This window comes from Erpetoichthys calabaricus, chromosome 6 (genome assembly GCF_900747795.2).
Source record: "Erpetoichthys calabaricus chromosome 6, fErpCal1.3, whole genome shotgun sequence".
NCBI classification, from domain to species: domain Eukaryota; kingdom Metazoa; phylum Chordata; class Cladistia; order Polypteriformes; family Polypteridae; genus Erpetoichthys; species Erpetoichthys calabaricus.
In genome coordinates this window covers 145776197-145794783 of record NC_041399.2, presented here as the reverse complement: position 1 = coordinate 145794783, position 18587 = coordinate 145776197, and the positions used below count along the sequence as shown (strand labels likewise).

At 37.2% G+C, this 18587-nt stretch overlaps 1 protein-coding gene across 1 annotated transcript in view; it reads right to left on the bottom strand.

Annotated features, from left to right (window-relative positions):
- gli3 (GLI family zinc finger 3) overlaps positions 1 to 18587 on the bottom strand; it is a 352191-nt gene that overhangs the window by 35146 nt on the left and 298458 nt on the right. The window contains exons 8-10 of the mRNA XM_051928834.1: positions 3560 to 3776; positions 2425 to 2538; positions 1006 to 1146 (exon numbers count right to left, since the gene is read on the bottom strand). Of these exons, the coding sequence (XP_051784794.1) occupies positions 1006 to 1146; positions 2425 to 2538; positions 3560 to 3776 (472 nt within the window). The remainder of the gene's footprint in view (positions 1 to 1005; positions 1147 to 2424; positions 2539 to 3559; positions 3777 to 18587) is intronic.

The window sequence follows — 18587 nt, the reverse complement described above, 5'->3', positions numbered from 1 at the left end:
ATAATTGGGGATGCATCACAGGGTCCACTTAGACAAACATGCAAATTCTTACATGGACCAGTTTTTTACTCCCATTAAACTTAACCTGTACATGTTTGGTGTTGGAAGACATGGCAAGAATGTGTCAACAGCTCACAGAAAATGACTAAGCAAAGGGTTTAAACCTGGATGCTACATCAGGGTAACAGTTGCTACCTGTGCTCCTCCAAACCCTTTCTATGTGTTCAAGTTTCTTGAATTTTAACAAGAATAAAACAAATGCACAAATATTCCAGTAGTACAGAGATGAGACAGGATATACCACAATGCAGTAAGACAAAGGGTTAAAACAAGAACCTAGCCATACCACATTATACAAAATCTCGATCCAGCTTGCTATTTCATATACAGCCAAATAGTGGCTTTGATCACTCCGTTATGATGCTGTAGCTTTAGTAAACCCAAACATTCTTTTTTAATTTTTCACTAAGAAGAAACAAACTGTTTGGAAAAATAACTGCCATAAATTACATTTAATTTCCTTCCCAAAGTCCAAAGAAGGACTCAATTGATCTTTATGTATATTTCATAACATATACTTTGAACCATATAAATTAACTTACCAAAAATGTATTAAATTTTAAATTGCTCATCTTTTTCAAAAGAGTGCCAAAGGGATAAAGCGACTGTTAGAAAATACAAAGCAAACATTGAATAGTCACCACGCACTTTATTGCTCTTTGGTGTTTGTAAAACTCTGTCTTCCAGAAGGAAATAATCTATGACAGGCTCCCTATGCTTTTGATTAGACTATTACTTCATAAGCAGAAATCTGAAAAATAAGGTTTAGAAAATCTGGAAAACAGGGATAGAAATGTAATATTTAAAATGTTAGTTTCAGCTATAGCTTTGGTCATTTTCTCTTAATGGCAGTGTTCCTAAGCCAAGAAACATGATTCCCTGAGTGTCAAATTGTCTGCCCTGTGAGAAAAAGGTCAAATAGTTTTCTGAACATCAATAACTTACATGCACTAACTGTTCCTGTGTGTCAAACTCCCTAGTGCAGCCTTCCCAATGGCAGTTGGTTTCATAGACCACTTCTGGCTCTTGTTTACTTTCATCCTTGTCCCCCTCTTCCTTCACCAACGTCATACCTTCAGGTGGCTCCTAACCAAAGACATGTTTTAGTATCACAGAGCAATAATTAAAATTCTTTAGGTACAGTTTGATAGGAACAGTTAATATATTATGACATCCAGTTAACAAAACTTAATCAGCAGTTAAACAATTCTATTGATAGCCCTGCCACATTTCCATAACTTAGAGCCATGAAAGTCACTACTAAGTTCATCTGTAATAAACAGCTGTGTTCCTTTCTGTAGCAGCTGAGATCAGAGAAAGTTGCATTCTTACCAGAAAAGAAATCCCAGTATGAGGATAAAAAAGAGAGAGCTAAGATCAGATGAAATTCCAATAAAACAATTCAACAGTAAGTAATTTTTTATGTGCTCAATATTTGCCAAACTCTCACCCAGCAAACAAAAAAAACCCAAAGAAACAAAACATATTAATGCCTTTATTTCATTTCTTTTCAGTTTAGTTAAAATATAAAACTTCTTTGGTTATTCTCAGATTTCTCAAGGTTTGGCACCTTGTGTGTGGCTAACTGCAGGTTGTAATTTATTACATGTCTTAAGACTCTGACCTAATACAGGAATATTTTACTTGTTGAAAAGGAAATGTGAAATAAAAGCTTACTTTACAGTAAAGACATGTTCATTTGAATGCTATAAATGTTAAAACTGACTGTCTATAGGTTCATTCATTACCAACTGCATATTTCACTGTCATCTTAAAATGTTTAAGGGGCCAAAAGAGTACAGCTTTTAGTGAAGTGGTCTGAACTTGATACACTGTAAACAATTACCAATTTTCTTTCTTTTTTTTTTTTGCAATCACGTATATTTAAAATGACCATTCGGCAGATCCCTCGCTTTGAACTTTAAATGGAAAGAAATTTTTTACAGCTCAAAGCTCCTAACGTCAACATTTCCCTCTGCCTCTGAGCCACAGTGTGCGTGATTGCTAAGGCTGCTAAATCAAATCCCTTCAGCCTGTCCTTTTGAAAGTAAGATGTTCACAGCTTTTCCCAAACATTTGTTTTACATTATGCTGGCACGCTGCTTCTTTAAAGACCGTACACGCATGACTTAGAGGTATTTACTGGAGAAACATTTCATTCACAAGAATGCAGTGGAGGAGCCTTTAAAATACATGCACACACGCACATGCTTATCAGAAAAACACTACATTCCAAAGGGGATCCCCTTGACTTAACAAACATAACTTGGAGAAAATATGGCCAGTGAAAACTCTGACAGAGTAAGCTGGTTTTGAAAAGATATGAACAAAAATATGTGATTAAATGAGAGGTTTCTAATTTACCTGTGCATTTCCTGTACCAGGGCTGGGCAAATCTTCATCAGGTTTAAGCTTAGACCTCTTGTTATGCAGAGGATCTCCAGTGCTGCTCACTGCCGACTCACTCGTAGGTTTACTCTGTTTAAAGGAATCAGTTATTAGTGAGGGCCTGATACAGCTTTAGTGGGACACAGTTTTACAGGACACATCAAACCCTCAAACATATTTACATAGAAACTACACTTGCAAACTTCAGAAAAGCGGAGATTAAAATATGCTATGTATTTTTTAATGTTAAATCTTTTAAGCATTTATAGCAAGTGTTTTCTGGTGGAGGGGAGATAGTCATTTTTCAATACATGATGTGCTGCTGATGATGTCTCTTTTGTCCTTGGTCTTTGAATAATGGCATTCTCCAATTTTCTACTTACCGATTGCTTATGCATTCATGTTGTCTTATTTTCTCTGTTCTCTTCACCTATCACCTCTAGTGTTAAATACTTGGATGCCTTCTTTCAAAACTGATTTTATGCAATGACATCTACTGCATTCTATTTTTAAAATATTATTATCAATGTGCTCACAATGAAAAGAAAAAAAAAATCATTCATATGCTTAAAAAAACAGAAGATAAAGAAACAAATATGCAAACAGGTGTAAATAAAAAAGCAACTGCAGCTTGTATACAGGCTTTTTCTTTCAAACTGATTCTCAGAGTACATTAAAAATATTGAAGAAAAAAACAACAATTCTATATATCAAAATAAGATGGATGCGCTAAAAATAAAAGTCTGCTGGAAAGGCTCTTAATGACTTCAAAAGATAGATTTTTATTGTTTACAGTATTAAAGGTAGGCTATTAACTCTGAAAATGCATAACCTTACCGGAAATTAATAGCTCCTGCTTGTGCAGTGACTAATGTTAAATCTGTCATCCCAAATAAAAAAAAGCCTAGAAAAAAAACATTTGCTGCACTTCACATAAATATTATAAAACATGCCACTGACAGGAAGAAATATGTATTTACCATCACATACTGTAAATGTGGTTAAAAAGCTGGAATTTTTTTACTAATTCAATATATTATTAATGACCAAATACTGTTTCTGTCATAGAGCTAGTGTTAACAAACAAGGTGAAGACTTTCTTATTACCTACCTGCATGGGTTCTGATGGCACTGTGTTGACCTGAGCAGAGCTCAAGACATTAGGAAGCCCTGGAATGGGCCTCTGTGTTACAAATGTTGGAGCTGGGTGGATAAGAGGAGGACTATGTCCAAAGGCAGACCCGATGCTAGGCTGTCGACTCATAAGCTGTTGATGCATTTGCTGATGGGTCACTGGCGTAGGAAGGTAAGCAAAACTCAGGGCAGGACTACAAAAGGAAAAAAAGTAGTGTGTTAATAACAAATGAACACACTGGAAAGCATTTTGCATTTTATTTATTATATACAAAGCTTTATGAAGACATCTAATTGTGGTTGTTGCAGCCATTGCGGATTTAGTCCAGTCACTACTACATAGTTCAGCTACACAAATTATATTGTAGCCAATGTGGATTTAGTCTAGTAATTATATATTTCAGCTTCACAAATTGTTTTCCATCCATCCATTTTCAAATGTGTGGTGAGTTGAAGTTATCTCTGCAGTAGTGGGTGAAGAATGGATTATGATTCTGCATAGGGTTCTCGTGAATGCCAAAGTACACATACACACGCACACTGGACCAGTTTAGAGTTGTTGATTAACATACCATCTTTTTAAAATATTTGCATATATTTATATGTACACATACATATATACAGTTAGGTCCATAAATATTTGGACAGAGACAACTTTTTTCTAATTTTGGTTCTCTACATTACCACAATGAATTTTAAATGAAACAACTCAGATGCAGTTGAAGTGCAGACTTTCAGCTTTAATTCAGTGGGGTGAACAAAACGATTGCATAAAAATGTGAGGCAACTAAAGCATTTTTTTAACACACTCCCTTCATTTCAGGGGCTCAAAAGTAATTGGACAAATTAAATAACTGGAAATAAAATATTAATTTCTAATACTTGGTTGAAAACCCTTTGCTGGCAATGACAGCCTGAAGTCTTGAACTCATGGACATCACCAGATGCTGGATTTCCTCCTTTTTAATGCTCTGCCAGGCCTTTACTGCAGCGGCTTTCAGTTGCTGTTTGTTTGTGGGCCTTTCTGTCTGAAGTTTAGTCTTCAACAAGTGAAATGCATGCTCAATTGGGTTAAGATCAGGTGACTGACTTGGCCATTCAAGAATTTTCCACTTCTTTGCTTTAATAAACTCCTGGGTTGCTTTGGCTGTATGTTTTGGGTCATTGTCCATCTGTATTATGAAAAACCGCCCAATCAATTTGACTGCATCTAGCTGGATCTGAGCAGACAGTATGTCTCTGAACACCTCAGAATTCATTCGGCTGCTTCTGTCCTGTGTCACATCATCAATAAACACTAGTGTCCCAGTGCCACTGGCAGCCATGCACGCCCAAGCCATCACATTGTCTCCACCGTGTTTTACAGATGATGTGGTATGCTTTGGATAATGAGCTGTTCCACGCCTTCTCCATACTTTTTTCTTGCCATCATTCTGGTAGAGGTTGATCTTGGTTTCATCTGTCCAAAGAATGTTTTTCCAGAACTGTGCTGGCTTTTTTAGATGTTCTTTAGCAAAGTCCAATATAGCCTTTCTATTCTTGAGGCTTATGAGTGGCTTGAACCTTGCAGTGCACCCTCTGTATTTACTTTCATGCAGTCTTCTCTTTATGGTAGACTTGGATATTGATACGCCTAACCCCTGGAGAGTGTTGTTCACTTGGTTGGCTGTTGTGAAGGGGTTTCTCTTCACCATGGAAATGATTCTGCGATCATCCACCACTGTTGTCTTCTGCGGATGTCCAGGTATTTTTGCGTTGCTGAGTTCACCAGTGCTTGCTTTCTTTCTCAGGATGTACCAAACTGTAGATTTTGCCACTCGTAATATTGTAGCAATTTCCCGGATGGGTTTTTTCTGTTTTGCAGCTTACGGATGGCTTCTTTCACCTGCATGGAGAGCTCCTTTGACCACATGTTGTCTATTCACAGCAAAATCTTCCACATGCAAGCACCACACCTCAAATCAACTCCAGGCCTTTTATCTGCTTAATTGATAATGACATAATGACGGACTTGCCCACACCTGCCCATGAAATAGCCTTTGAGTCAATTGTCCAATTACTTTTGAGCCCCTGAAATGAAGGGATTGTGTTAAAAAATGCTTTAGTTGCCTCATATTTTTATGCAATCGTTTTGTTCACCCCACTGAATAAAAGCTGAAAGTCTGCACTTCAACTGCATCTGAGTTGCTTCATTTAAAATTCATTGTGGTAATGTACAGAACCAAAATTAGAAAAAAGTTATCTCTGTCCAAATATTTATGCACCTAACTGTACATACATACAGTAGTAGCACACTAAAACATAGCCCAATCTGTGGTAAGAAACAGCACCAAACATAGCAAGGTAAAGCCAGTGGTAAGTACAGTTTTGTTTCATTTTGTTAGTTCTATTATCTGTATATTTGTTCAAGGGAAAAATCATATTTTAATTATGGAGCTGCATGTTCATACAGGCTCTTAAACCTGAGAAGTGAGAGTTTTGTGGAACAATATACTACGTTGTGAGTGCTCCTATGAAATGTACAATTCAGCAATCATGAAAAAGTAGTGTACTACTGGCTCTTTGACTAATACAACAATACCAAGAAACCTTTCCACTAATGCAAAAGTAATCTTGGTCATGTCAAGATTAACTTTGTGATTTGTGGGCTACTATGATCATAACTGAGAAGATTCTGCAGGTCTTACAGGGGTTATGCACATGGGAAACAAGTTAAAGATTACGAGAAATCACTGTTGATCATGTGCCTACTCTTTACTTCTTCAGCCAAAAAGCTGATGACAGAAAAATATTTCTAATATCTAGTAGCTCTTACTCCTCCCTCCAGCTCAGCTGCTTTTGGCCACCAAGGGGAAACAATCAGGTATCAAGCCTATGACACTACCATTTCCACTGTGTTCTTATTTTGATTTCCACCTTTTCCTGCGATGGCTAGCCTGGTTAACAGGGGATTATGGGTATGAAAAGATAGCACCTTGTAATGGCAGGGCCTACTGAAGCTCTAGGACTGAAAAGGAAGCATAAACTGGCAAGGGCAATGCATGAAGAATGAAACTTACAGCTCAAGTGTGCAATGGTCTCCTACAGTAAACTCTAGACTGGTGTTCCTATTGCAAAAGTAGGGGAGCCACTTAAAACTACAGTAATTTCAGGGCCTGCTTGGAATTGACAGTGGAACTAAGTTTAATGTCACCTTGAGCCCATGGACTTGTGAGGAAAGGCAAGGCCTCAATTGGCAGAAGTAAGTGAGGTCACGTGTGAAGATACCCAGGGAAGTGCTCAGAAAGAACCAAGAAGGTAGAAGGACAACCACACTGGCAATGTTTGTACATCTGTACACACCACTGTGATAAGGCAGGTGCTGCTTTCAGTGACAATACATCAGACAGAGAAATGGAAAAACACGGGAAGTGAGATTTGTGAGTGCTTTCTAGGATATACTGAACAGGGAATATCTGTTCAGTAAAGTCATAAGAGATTGTAGAGTTTATTGTTTTCTGTATAGTTCCTTTCCTTTGTGTTTAGCTGTATAATTATATATTTTAACCTACTAACTTGGACACTTTGATATAAATCTGGGTACGATGGGCACTAACAACCAGCCACTTCTTTGAAATGATATATATTTAAGATTAATCCTAAATATGAATAGGGTGGCACAGCTGCTGCCTCGCAGTAAGGAGACCTGGGTTCGCTTCCCGGGTCGTCCTTTCGTGAAGTTTGCATGTTCTCCCCGTGTCTGCGTGGGTTTCCTCTGGGTGCTCCGGTTTCCTTCCACAGTCCAAAGACATGCAGGTTAGGTGCACTGGTGATCCTAAATTGTCCCTAGTGTGTGCTTGGTGTGTGTGTGTGTATGTGTGCCCTGCAGTGGGGTGGCGCCCTGCCCAGGTTTGTTCCTGCCTTGCGCCCTGTGCTGGCTGAGATTGGCTCCAGCAGACCCCCGTGACCCTGTATTAGGATATAGGAGGTTGGAAATTGACTGACTGACTGACTAAATATAAATACATTTTAGTTTGATTAAATAGACACAATGATTAATGAAATGTATTAATATATATACATTTAAACCAAAAACAGGGATCATCATTTTTTGTTTGGCTTTTTGCAATAAACAATCAGCTTGTATTATGACTTAATAGGGGCCAATAGACAAAAAAGATATGAAATAAGAGAAAAGTCATTTAATAAAGAAAAACAGAATTCTTGAAGAAAAAGAGAATTTTGATCAAAAATAGTAAATTCAAAATGAATCACAAATGGCTACAACAAAAGTAAAAACATCCTTTTGCAAGTTCTTCTATATATTTCTTCCAGCAACATGAGCCAATTTATTTAGACCTGACAAAAGCTAAGTTGTTCCATATGTCTGTAGATCTTATTACCAGAGGAGAGAAAATCAATTGGTTAAATGTGTTTTGGACTCTATGCTTGTCATATCACTCATTTGTTTGCAAAGATGGAAAGCCCCGTCCATCTAGAGTGGCACCTATAGAATTTCCATCAGAATTGTTTAGTTAAAGAAATTGATGGGTTAACCTCTTCCTCTTGTAAGTGCCTTGATCAGTGATCTATTGGCTTAAACCAAGCATATTCCAATGGGAATATAATACGGTCACCAAAAATTAAATAACTTAGAATATTTAACGTATTAATTTCTTCAGTCCATTACTATGCAGTATAAAACTAGACAGATGGCGATGTAACCTTTTGTTACATGTCATATGCCTGCTACTGTAAAAGAGATTTAGAGGTTTAAATTCCTAAATGCCATTAGATGTATATGATGAGATTGGCCCCTAGGTCTGACCATTTAAGAGATACACAGCACTCAGGGGCTCAGAAACAGCAGGAGGCGCAAGAAGAGGCTGTACCATTGTGTCATCAGTGATACTCGTGCTTAGACTGGCAGTGACTGGAAATAGGGTTTAAAGCCACCTTAAGTTAGAAAGAATGAGTCTAGGGTCAGAAGCTAAGTTAGGACAAGGACTTTCTGTCAGAGAGGAAGAAGGAGAGGCCAAGAACAAGAGAAAAAGAAAGAAAGAAAGAAAGAAAGAAAGAAAGAAAGAAAGAAAGAAAGAAAGAAAGAAAGAAATGATAAGAAATGATTTGAGACAGCTGGGACTGCTGTAATTTTAATGTTGTTTAGGTGGGTAAGGCTAATCTAAACACAAGAGACAAAGAAATTTCTGCACATAGTACCGGTAGTGCACAGTTTTTGTTTATTTCCCTTTGTACTTTGTGCTTTCCTCTGTTTATTTCTTTGTTGAATTCTTTAAGTTTTTCACAGTAAAAACAATTATTTTGAAATTTTTGTTGTCCTTGGTATTATTGAAGGTGAAAGGGAGACACCTCAAGGCAACATTCACATTTTAAACAGTAGAGCCTTAACTGTCCTAGGCATTATGACCGTGTATATTATATGGTGGCCTAGTGCAATTATGCTGGCTTCTTGTCTGCAGAAGATCAGGCATATTCTGAGCGGACTACTCTCAAGGCTTCAGGGGAAGTATGACAGAGTAGCATCCAAGACGGCAAAAATCTTGTTTCTCTTGCTTTATGTTCTTGGATAATTTACTTCTGGAGGACCCTTCAGAATTGCAGAATATACCACAACCCAAGAGGGCGCTGCACTAATCACAGTGGTATAATAAGATGCTCTCCCATCACCACTATGAATATTTTATTATTATGTGGCACAGATCCTTGACAACCCTTTACAAACTAAAGGTGTGTTGACATTTGTGTTTCATTTTCCATTAACAGATGAGTCTTTGAAAGCATTACATAAGTCCTTACACAATTTTAATAGTAAAAAATTAATAAACATTAAAAAAAAATCTATAAAAGTAACAAGATAATAATATTAGCAAAGAAAACATATATTTACAAGCTATATCACAAGTGGCAGCATTTATTTGCATTACAATATAAGATAAAGTTTGTAAACATAATGCACAATTCAGCAATCATGAAAAGACAAAAACAAGAAACCTTTCCATTCATTTCAAAGAGGTTGTTGCCAACGTTGTAGATTGTATTGAAATAAATACTCATACGGTACATAATCTTGGTCATGTCAAGATGAACCTCATGATTTGTAGGTTACTGCTGTATGTAGTCATGACTGAGAAGATTCTGCAAGTCTTACAAGGGCAGTGTACAGAGCATACAAGTTAAGGATTACGAGAAGGCACTGTTGCTAACATGCCTGTCCTTTTCTTTTTCAGCCAAGAAGCTGATGACCCAGAAAAATATTCCTGAATCCCAGCTCTTACTCCTCTAGCTCTGCTTCTTTTGGCCCAAAATTATAAAACTCTCCACAAACACAAAACATTGACACAAGTTTAAAAATTGAAGCTCTGAGGAATGATCTCTGAGGGTTTTTATTTTATTGTATTTTTCCATTAATTTATAAATATTGTTTTATTATGACAATTGTTATTTTATAGCTGTGTTGGAACAGTTTTCAATAAACACCAGATCACAAAAAATAAATAAAATAGAAGCTTTGCAATTATGATAGGCTACCTGTTCTGTTTTATTTACGTATTCTATTGTAATTTTTGGGGCCACTGCTATTTTGCAAAGCTACTGCTTCTGTCCATGGAATGCAAAATCAGTGATTGGAAACCATAGGATTCAACAGTTACTGACACAACACTAGACCATTTTATTTTACTGTAATTTATACAATTATGGAGTTGACTATACTGCATATGAATGACATATTGTATATGTTGATTACCCACAAAGGGGAGGTTTGCTACTTGGCCTAGTTTATCCAAATTGTAACTTTTGCCAGATTTATTTTTCCACCAGGAATGCTGTTAAATAGATTTTTTGCTTTGCTCTCTTCATATCTAATCATAGCAGAACTATATATTGGTATGACTTTTTTTTTATACAGTAACTAATTAGACTGATTCCTCTTTTACTGTTTGTCTACATTAATATGCATTTTGTAAATGCTGTAAAGTAAAATGGTTTAATGTTACAAAATCATATTTGTAAATCTATGTAAGGATTCAAAACCTGTACTCAGATTGTGAATAAACTGAATTTAATTAAACTGAAAAAATATCAAAATGCTTCAAAAAATGAAATATTTTGATGTTATATAGGACTATGGTGGTAATGGGAGTAAAGTTCTTGGATTACATTTTTTAATTCCTGGCTGTTCTTCATCTTCATCCTTACCTACAATCACAAGCTCTGAAAACTGCAACTACAGTCATGGCCGAAATTATCGGCACCCCTGGAATTTTCCTTGAAAATGCATCACTTCTCCCAGAAAATTGTTGCAATTACAAATGTTTTGGTATACATATGTTTATTTCCTTTATGTGCATTGGAACAACACAAAAAAACAGAGAAAAAAAGCCAAATCTGACATCATTTCACACAAAACTCAAAAACCGGGCTGGACAAAATTATTGGCACCCTCAACTTAATATTTGGTCACACACCCTTTGGAAAAAATAACTGAAATCAAGCGCTTCCTATAACCATCAACAAGCTTGTTACACCTCTCAACACGAATTTCCGACCACTCTTCTTTTGCAAACTGCTCAAGGTTTCTCAGATTTGAAGGGCACCTTCTCCCAACAGCAATTTTGAGATCTCTTCATAAGTGTTCAATCGGATTTAGATCCGGACTCATTGCTGGCCACTTCAGAACTCTCCAGCGCTTTGTCTTCAACCATTTCTGAGTGTTTTTAGAGGTATGTTTGGGGTCATTGTCCTGCTGGAACACCCATGACCTCTGACGCAGACCCAGCTTTCTGACACTGGGCCCTACATTGCACCCCAATATCTTTTGGTAGTCCTCAGATTTCATGATGCCTTGCACACAGTCAAGGCATCCAGTGCCAGAGGCAGCAAAACATCCCCAAAACATCTTAGAACCTCCACCACGTTTGACCGTAGGTACTGTGTTCTTTTCTTCGTAGGCCACATTCCGTTTTCTGTAAACAGTAGAATGATGAGCTTTACTAAAAAGCTCTACCTTGGTCTCATCTGTCCACAAGATGTTCGCCCAGAAGGATTTTGGCTTCCTCAAGTACATTTTGGCAAACTCCAGTCTGGCTTTTTTTGTTTCTGTGTCAGCAGTGGGGTCCTCCTGGCTCTCCTGCCATAGCGTTTCATTTCGTTCAGATGTCGACGGATAGTTTGAGCTGACACTGTTGCACCCTGAGTCTGCAGAACAGCTTCAATATGTTTTGAAGTTGATTGGGGTTGTTTATCCACCATTCGGACTATCCTTTGTTGCAGTCTTTTATCAATGTTTCTCTTCCGTCCACGTCCAGGGAGATTAGCTACAGTGCCATGTGTTGTGAACTTCTTGATTATGTTCCGCACAGTGGACAAAGGAACATGAAGATCTCTGGAGATGGACCTGTAGCCTTGAGATTGTTGATATTTTTCCACAATTTTTGTTCTCAAGTCCTCAGACAATTCTTTGCTCTTCTTTCTGTTCTCCATGCTTAGTGTGGCACACTCAGACACACAACAGAAAGGTTGAGTCAACTTTTCTCCATTTTAACTGGCTTCAGGTGTGATTGCTATATTGCTAGCACCTGTTTCTTGCCACAGGTGAGTTCAAACGAGCATCATATGCTTGAAATAAAACGATTTACCCACAATTTTGAAAGGGTGCCAATAAGTTTGTCCGGCCCATTTTTGGAGTTCTGTGTGACATGATGTCAGATTTAGCTTTTTTTCTCTGTTTTTTTTGTTTTGTTCCAATGCACAAAAAGCAAATAAACATGTATACAAAAACATTTGTAATTGCAATAATTTTCTGGGAGAAATGGTGCATTTTCTGGGAAAATTCCAGGGGTGCCGATAATTTCGGCCATGACTGTACATCCAAAATTATATTCCTACACTCGGTTGCTAAGCTAACACTCTGTGATAGGACAAGGTGCACACTTCTCTAGATCAAGAGGAGCCAGCTAATGTGGTTTGGTGGCATGTACTTTAGGTTGCTCCCTGGGAGCCCACTAGCAGAATACTAGAAAGTAAACCTTAAAAAAGATTTAGGGATTATATGTTTAAGATGGCCTGAGAGAAAATACCCACAGAAGATATTCTAAGAAAATATTGAGGATAGGATCACCTGGCTCAAGTTGTTGCCACCACAACCCTTACAAGAATATCTGAATGTAGAGAAATAATGGCTAACACGGTACAACACCCTAGTACTAAGAATATCTGAAGTAAAAGTGAAAGGTTCCAAAAATATAGTCAGATACACTGCAGCTTCTTGAGGTTTATTTGTTCCAATAAAATAAAGAAAATGATGGGAGTTAGGTGGCCTTTGTGTATTAGTTAAAAACAATTGTATAACTGTGTGAAGAGGTAACTATCCTACTTATGTTTTAGTTTCCCAGTAAGACAGACAGACAGACAGACAGACAGACAGACAGACAGACAGACAGACAGACAGACAGATAGATAGATAGATAGATAGATAGATAGATAGATAGATAGATAGATAGATAGATAGATAGATAGATAGATAGAACTTTTGGTGGACTGTGAATGTATAGGACCTCAGGTCTACCTGTCTATAACCGACGTATTTTTAAGATTGTGAGTTATATGGATCAGCCTTTAAGTTGTCTTTGTTCTACCAAAGCTTAATCCTGTTGCAAAGCCTGTTCACTTATTCACAAAGCACAAGCACTGGTCATTTTTGTCTTTTTACATAATACTTAATCTCTGATTCCTTACTTGTTAAATTATAAATCAAAAGATTATGGTACACAATAGAGATGCTCCGATTTATTGGCTACCAATCAAAACTGGCCGATTTTCACTAAAAAAGACTTGATCGGTGATCAGTAAATTTGCAGATCACAAAATCCGATCTTTTCAGCCTCTGATTTTCAAAGCTTTATGGTAATTTAGCTGCAGTGCTCCTATATTCAAGGTATTTGAGCCAGCCTGTGCCTTTTTTTTTTTTGCATCAATCTTCCTACAGTTTAAACAAAGAGCAGTCAAGGCTTGTTTTTACCTTTATGGTAAAGAGTAATAAAACTGAGAAAACGGAATCAGAGAAGTTGTTGTATGCTTTTAGACAAACGGCAAGAAAAACTATTTTAATAAATTCAAACTTTTTATTTTGTCCTTTAAATTAAAACGGACTTTATTTCGTTTTAAATGCAGTAGTTTACATTTTTAATTGGAAAAAGTAAAGATAAACAAGAATTTGAAACTGCTGCTTTGTAAACAATATGCATGTTAGCTTAACAGCAAAATATACCTTTCACTTATAAACCATGTATGCAAATTAACACCTGTGGTCTATAGTTTAATTATAAAAATACCAAAGGTAACAATTTAATATTGAACATTAAGCGTCTATGTGCCTGGTTACGCAAGAGCTTAGTTTAAAACGTTTTTTAAAGGGATAAAAAAAAAAAAACAAAACTTGGAACCTGTATTGGTATCAGCCGATCAAGTAGCATGAAATTTGTAATTGGTATCGGCCTTAAGAAAACCTGATCGTAACATTCCTAGTAAGCAATAGGTTATTAGGATGCTATAAGAAACTCTTTAAGTAAAAAAAACAACCACATTTTTAATTGTGCAGAAAAATACATTTGACTGTCAACAAAGCTTTCAAAATATCAATGCAGAAACAGCCTGGGATTCTGGAGGATTTGAAAAAGCTATTTATCACAGCATTGTGAAGCTGCTTATAGGAGCATGCAAAGCAGTCTGTTCATATAACCGACTATTCTGCACACCTATCAGTTGCCATGAATTATTATACAGGCATCCACTTTAGGTAGCTACAGAGGATGATGGATAGGACATTAATCAGAAGATGCATATCAGGCTTGAAAATTTGTTCACACACTTCCCCTTAATAGCAGATTTCATGTTCACTGAGCTCTGTGCCAGTTTGTTCAATTTATTCTTCAATATACTAGCCATTCATCACAGAGCACAATGAGCCAATACTTCCTCTTTCTCACTTTTCTTTCATAGCACTTTTACTAAGTTGAATTGCATTCTAGACACACAGAAGCCGCTTTTTTCCTGTCTTGTTACAACCCTTTACCTAGAGCATGATAAAAGCTACAATGATTGAAAAGGGCCACATTTTAACATGCAATAATTCAAACATTCTGATAAGACAGATTCTTCATTGTGTCTCATGTATTTCATTTTGTTAGACAGAAAGGAAAGCAAATAATATATATCAGACTAAATACTTTTCTTTATTTTTTTTTCTTTTGCTATTCAAGGTGAAAGTGAAAAAGGGACATAGGTTCTTCAACCATAATGAACTAACTGCTCAAAAATATGCAAACAAACAGAAAGCATATTTGTGGGATTTCTCCTTCTACTTACATATAATTCAAATTTCTACATTCCACGGAAGGCTATACCACAAGACCAGCTGTTATATGAAATAAACAGAAGAGTTTTGCAGACAGATTTGCTTTCCTTTTACGTCTCAAATGGAAACTAGACCAACGCTGTGTTTGTCTTAACATTTAAACTAAACTTCTCTCATCCTGTGGGACAGCATACAGATTCAAGCTGTTTCTTGTTCAAGAGGCTCAACAAGACAGACATTACTTTAAACACCAGACTTGTGCTTGGATAGGAATATCCTAAGAGTGTATTTATGGTATATCGCCAGACTTACAACAAGGTAACCTAACTATGACCTATTCTGGAATTTAAAATTACATTTATAAAGACTGACATGTATATAGTACAAACCAAAAATTAAAGCTGGTATTCGATAAAGTACATGGATATGCTTGATTTATTTTCTGCCCTTCTATCTATGTAAAATAATTAATTTGAATTGATAATTTTCTTGGATTATGCAAAACTGTATCTCTATACAGGTAATGATATCTTTATATATGGTAAATATGTACCAGAGTATATCCCAAACTATTTAACTTCCACCAGGGTCAATAAGAAGGTCTGTTGAACTTCTCTGATAAACCCTAATGCTTCAGTCTCTGTTCATGTGCCACCTAGCACCTATACTGTTTAATTCCCATTAAATACTGAAGTGTACAAATGTTTAGGACAGATTACTAGAAAATTCCAGATAAGATTCTGAACCCTGTCTCATTGCTCTTTGGAGTATGAAGTTGGAACACCCTTATTGTGTTTGCATTAATTTATGTGTTTGCATTAATTTATGGATGACAGTTCAAAGTTGATTGATAATGCTTGGTATGAATAGGTGGGAGAATATTTTGGTATGCCCAGAAGTGTGCTTGCCTTATGCACACCACTCCTGGAACAGATTTCATCTTCTTGCAAGTTGTGACAATGAAAAAGGATTCCAAAATTGGGTGGAGGAAGTTGTTTTCCAGTATTTTGTATCCATTGCATAGAATGTATAGGGCTTCAAAGGTATCCGTGAGCTCTCTCAATATAGTTAAAGATGTTGTTTCTTTCAACAGTGTCAAGATATTGCTTTGTTATAGATATTATATCTGTCTACTTTGGGCTGCCTTTCCTTTTTTGTGCAACAGCTAAAATATAAGTTCGACTTAAATGAATATCTGTGCAAATTTATGTAACTCAGATTTGACTGAAGTTGGAAAAGACATTAGACTACATTTTTTGCTAATGCTTCATGCAGTTTCCTGCCTTATAGAAATCAGCTCAGCAAAAGCCAAAAAACCTGCAGAAATGGTGTGTTTGGAAAACATGCTGTGTAAAGAAAAACAGGTTTGCATGAAATCAAAAAGCATGAACGCAAAAAATGAATTATGGTAAAATATAATACAGATTTGTGTTTAATATGTCAGCTTGTAACTGGAGGAAATCCACATTTTTAAATAAGTACTTTCATTTTAATGAGATTTCAGTTTTATTACTGCTGTTTTTGCAGAATTAAATCAAAAGACTTGGTCTCTAATGAATGAACACATTGGAAGCTCTAAACCCCGTCAATTACTGAGAATATTCATATGGTGCTATACATTGCATAAATATTTGGTATCAATATTAAACAATTTTAAAAACACAATTGCAAGACCAAGGAGCACTAATTTCCTATTTAGTGGGTTTGAGACAATAATAAAAAAGTCATTCTGTACCCCAGTACACCAGTTCTTGATCTGCATGTTTAATATAACACAAACACATTCTAACTTTACCTTAGTACTACAAGCACATTGTTCCTATGCATTAGCCTTTTTTTGTGGATGGTTTCTACTGTTTAACTAATAAATCAACAATACTGCCCAGCACTCCAGTAGGGTAGGGATTCAAGCAGATCAGTGTGTGCCCAATAACCTCCCATCCATAATTTCCTATGTCCTGTTCTGGACACCCAACCCCATTTTGAATGAATAAGGTGAAGTGCTGAACACATGCATGGAGACATGTGTACAATTTAGCTTCACTAATTAACCTGGCTGCCAATTCAAACCAATTAGAACAGTGAGAGAAAAATTTAATTTCACACATTCCTTTAAACCCGGCCACAAGGTTAAATCCCAGCAGGAGGCTGTCAAATGCCACAGAATTAAGTTACACTGAAAAACACTTGCTGGATCACCGTCTATTCTAGATTTCTAAATCAACACACCTGACTTTTTGTGTGCATTTACATTAATCCCTGTTTTACTTGGTTATTAAAACTATTTTTACTCCTTCTATTACAGTGCCTCCAGAAAGTATTCACAGCGCATCACTTTTTCCACATTTTGTTACGTTACAGCCTTATTCCAAAATGGATTAAATTCATTTTTTTTCCTCAGAATTCTGCACACAACACCCCATAATGACAACGTGAAAACAGTTTACTTGAGGTTTTTGCAAATTTATTAAAAATAAAAAAACTGAGAAATCCCATGTACGTAAGTATTCACAGCCTTTGCTCAATACTTTGTCGATGCACCTTTGGCAGCAATTACAGCCTCAAGTCTTTTTGAATATGATGCCACAAGCTTGGCACACCTATCCTTGGCCAGTTCGCCCATTCCTCTTCGCAGCACCTCTCAAGCTCCATCAGGTTGGATGGGAAGCGTCGGTGCACAGCCATTTTAAGATCTCTCCAGAGATGTTCAATCGGATTCAAGTCTGGGCTCTGGCTGGGCCACTCAAGGACATTCACAGAGTTGTCCTGAAGCCACTCCTTTGATATCTTGGCTGTGCGCTTAGGGTTGTTGTCCTGCTGAAAGATGAACCGTCGCCCCAGTCTGAGGTCAACAGCTCTCTGGAGCAGGTTTTCATCCAGGATGTCTCTGTACATTGCTGCAGTCATCTTTCCCTTTATCCTGACTAGTCTCCCAGTTCCTGCCGCTGAAAAAACATCCCCACAGCATGATGCTGCCACCACCATGCTTCACTGTAGGGATGGTGCCAGGTTTCCTCCAAACGTGACGCCTGGCATTCACGCCAAAGAGTTCAATCTTTGTCTCATCAGACCAGAGAATTTTCTTTCTCATGGTCTGCGAGTCCTTCAGGTGCCTTTTGGCAAACTCCAGGCGGGCTGCCATATGCCTTTTACTAAGGAGTGGCTTCCGTCTGGCCACTCTATCATACAGGCCTGATTGGTGGATTGCTGCAGAGATGGTTGTCCTTCTGGAAGGTTCTCCTCTCTCCACAGAGGACCTCTGGAGATCTGACAGAGTGACTGTCGGGTTCTTGGTCACCTCCCTGACTAAGGCTCTTCTCCACCGATCACTCAGTTTAGATGGCCGGCCAGCTCTAGGAAGAGTCCTGGTGGTTTCGAATTTCTTCCACTTATGGATGATGGAGGCCACTGTGCTCACTGGGACCTTCAAAGCAGCAGAAATTTTTCTGTAACCTTCCCCAGATTTATGCCTCGAGACAATCCTGTCTCAGAGGTCTACAGACAATTCCTTTGACTTTATGCTTGGTTTGTGCTCTGACATGAACTGTCAACTGTGGGACCTTATATAGTGTGGAGATTGGCTCGGACACAGACAGGCAGACACGTTCATGTCACCCAACACACGTTTATTATACATTATTTACAGTATTAT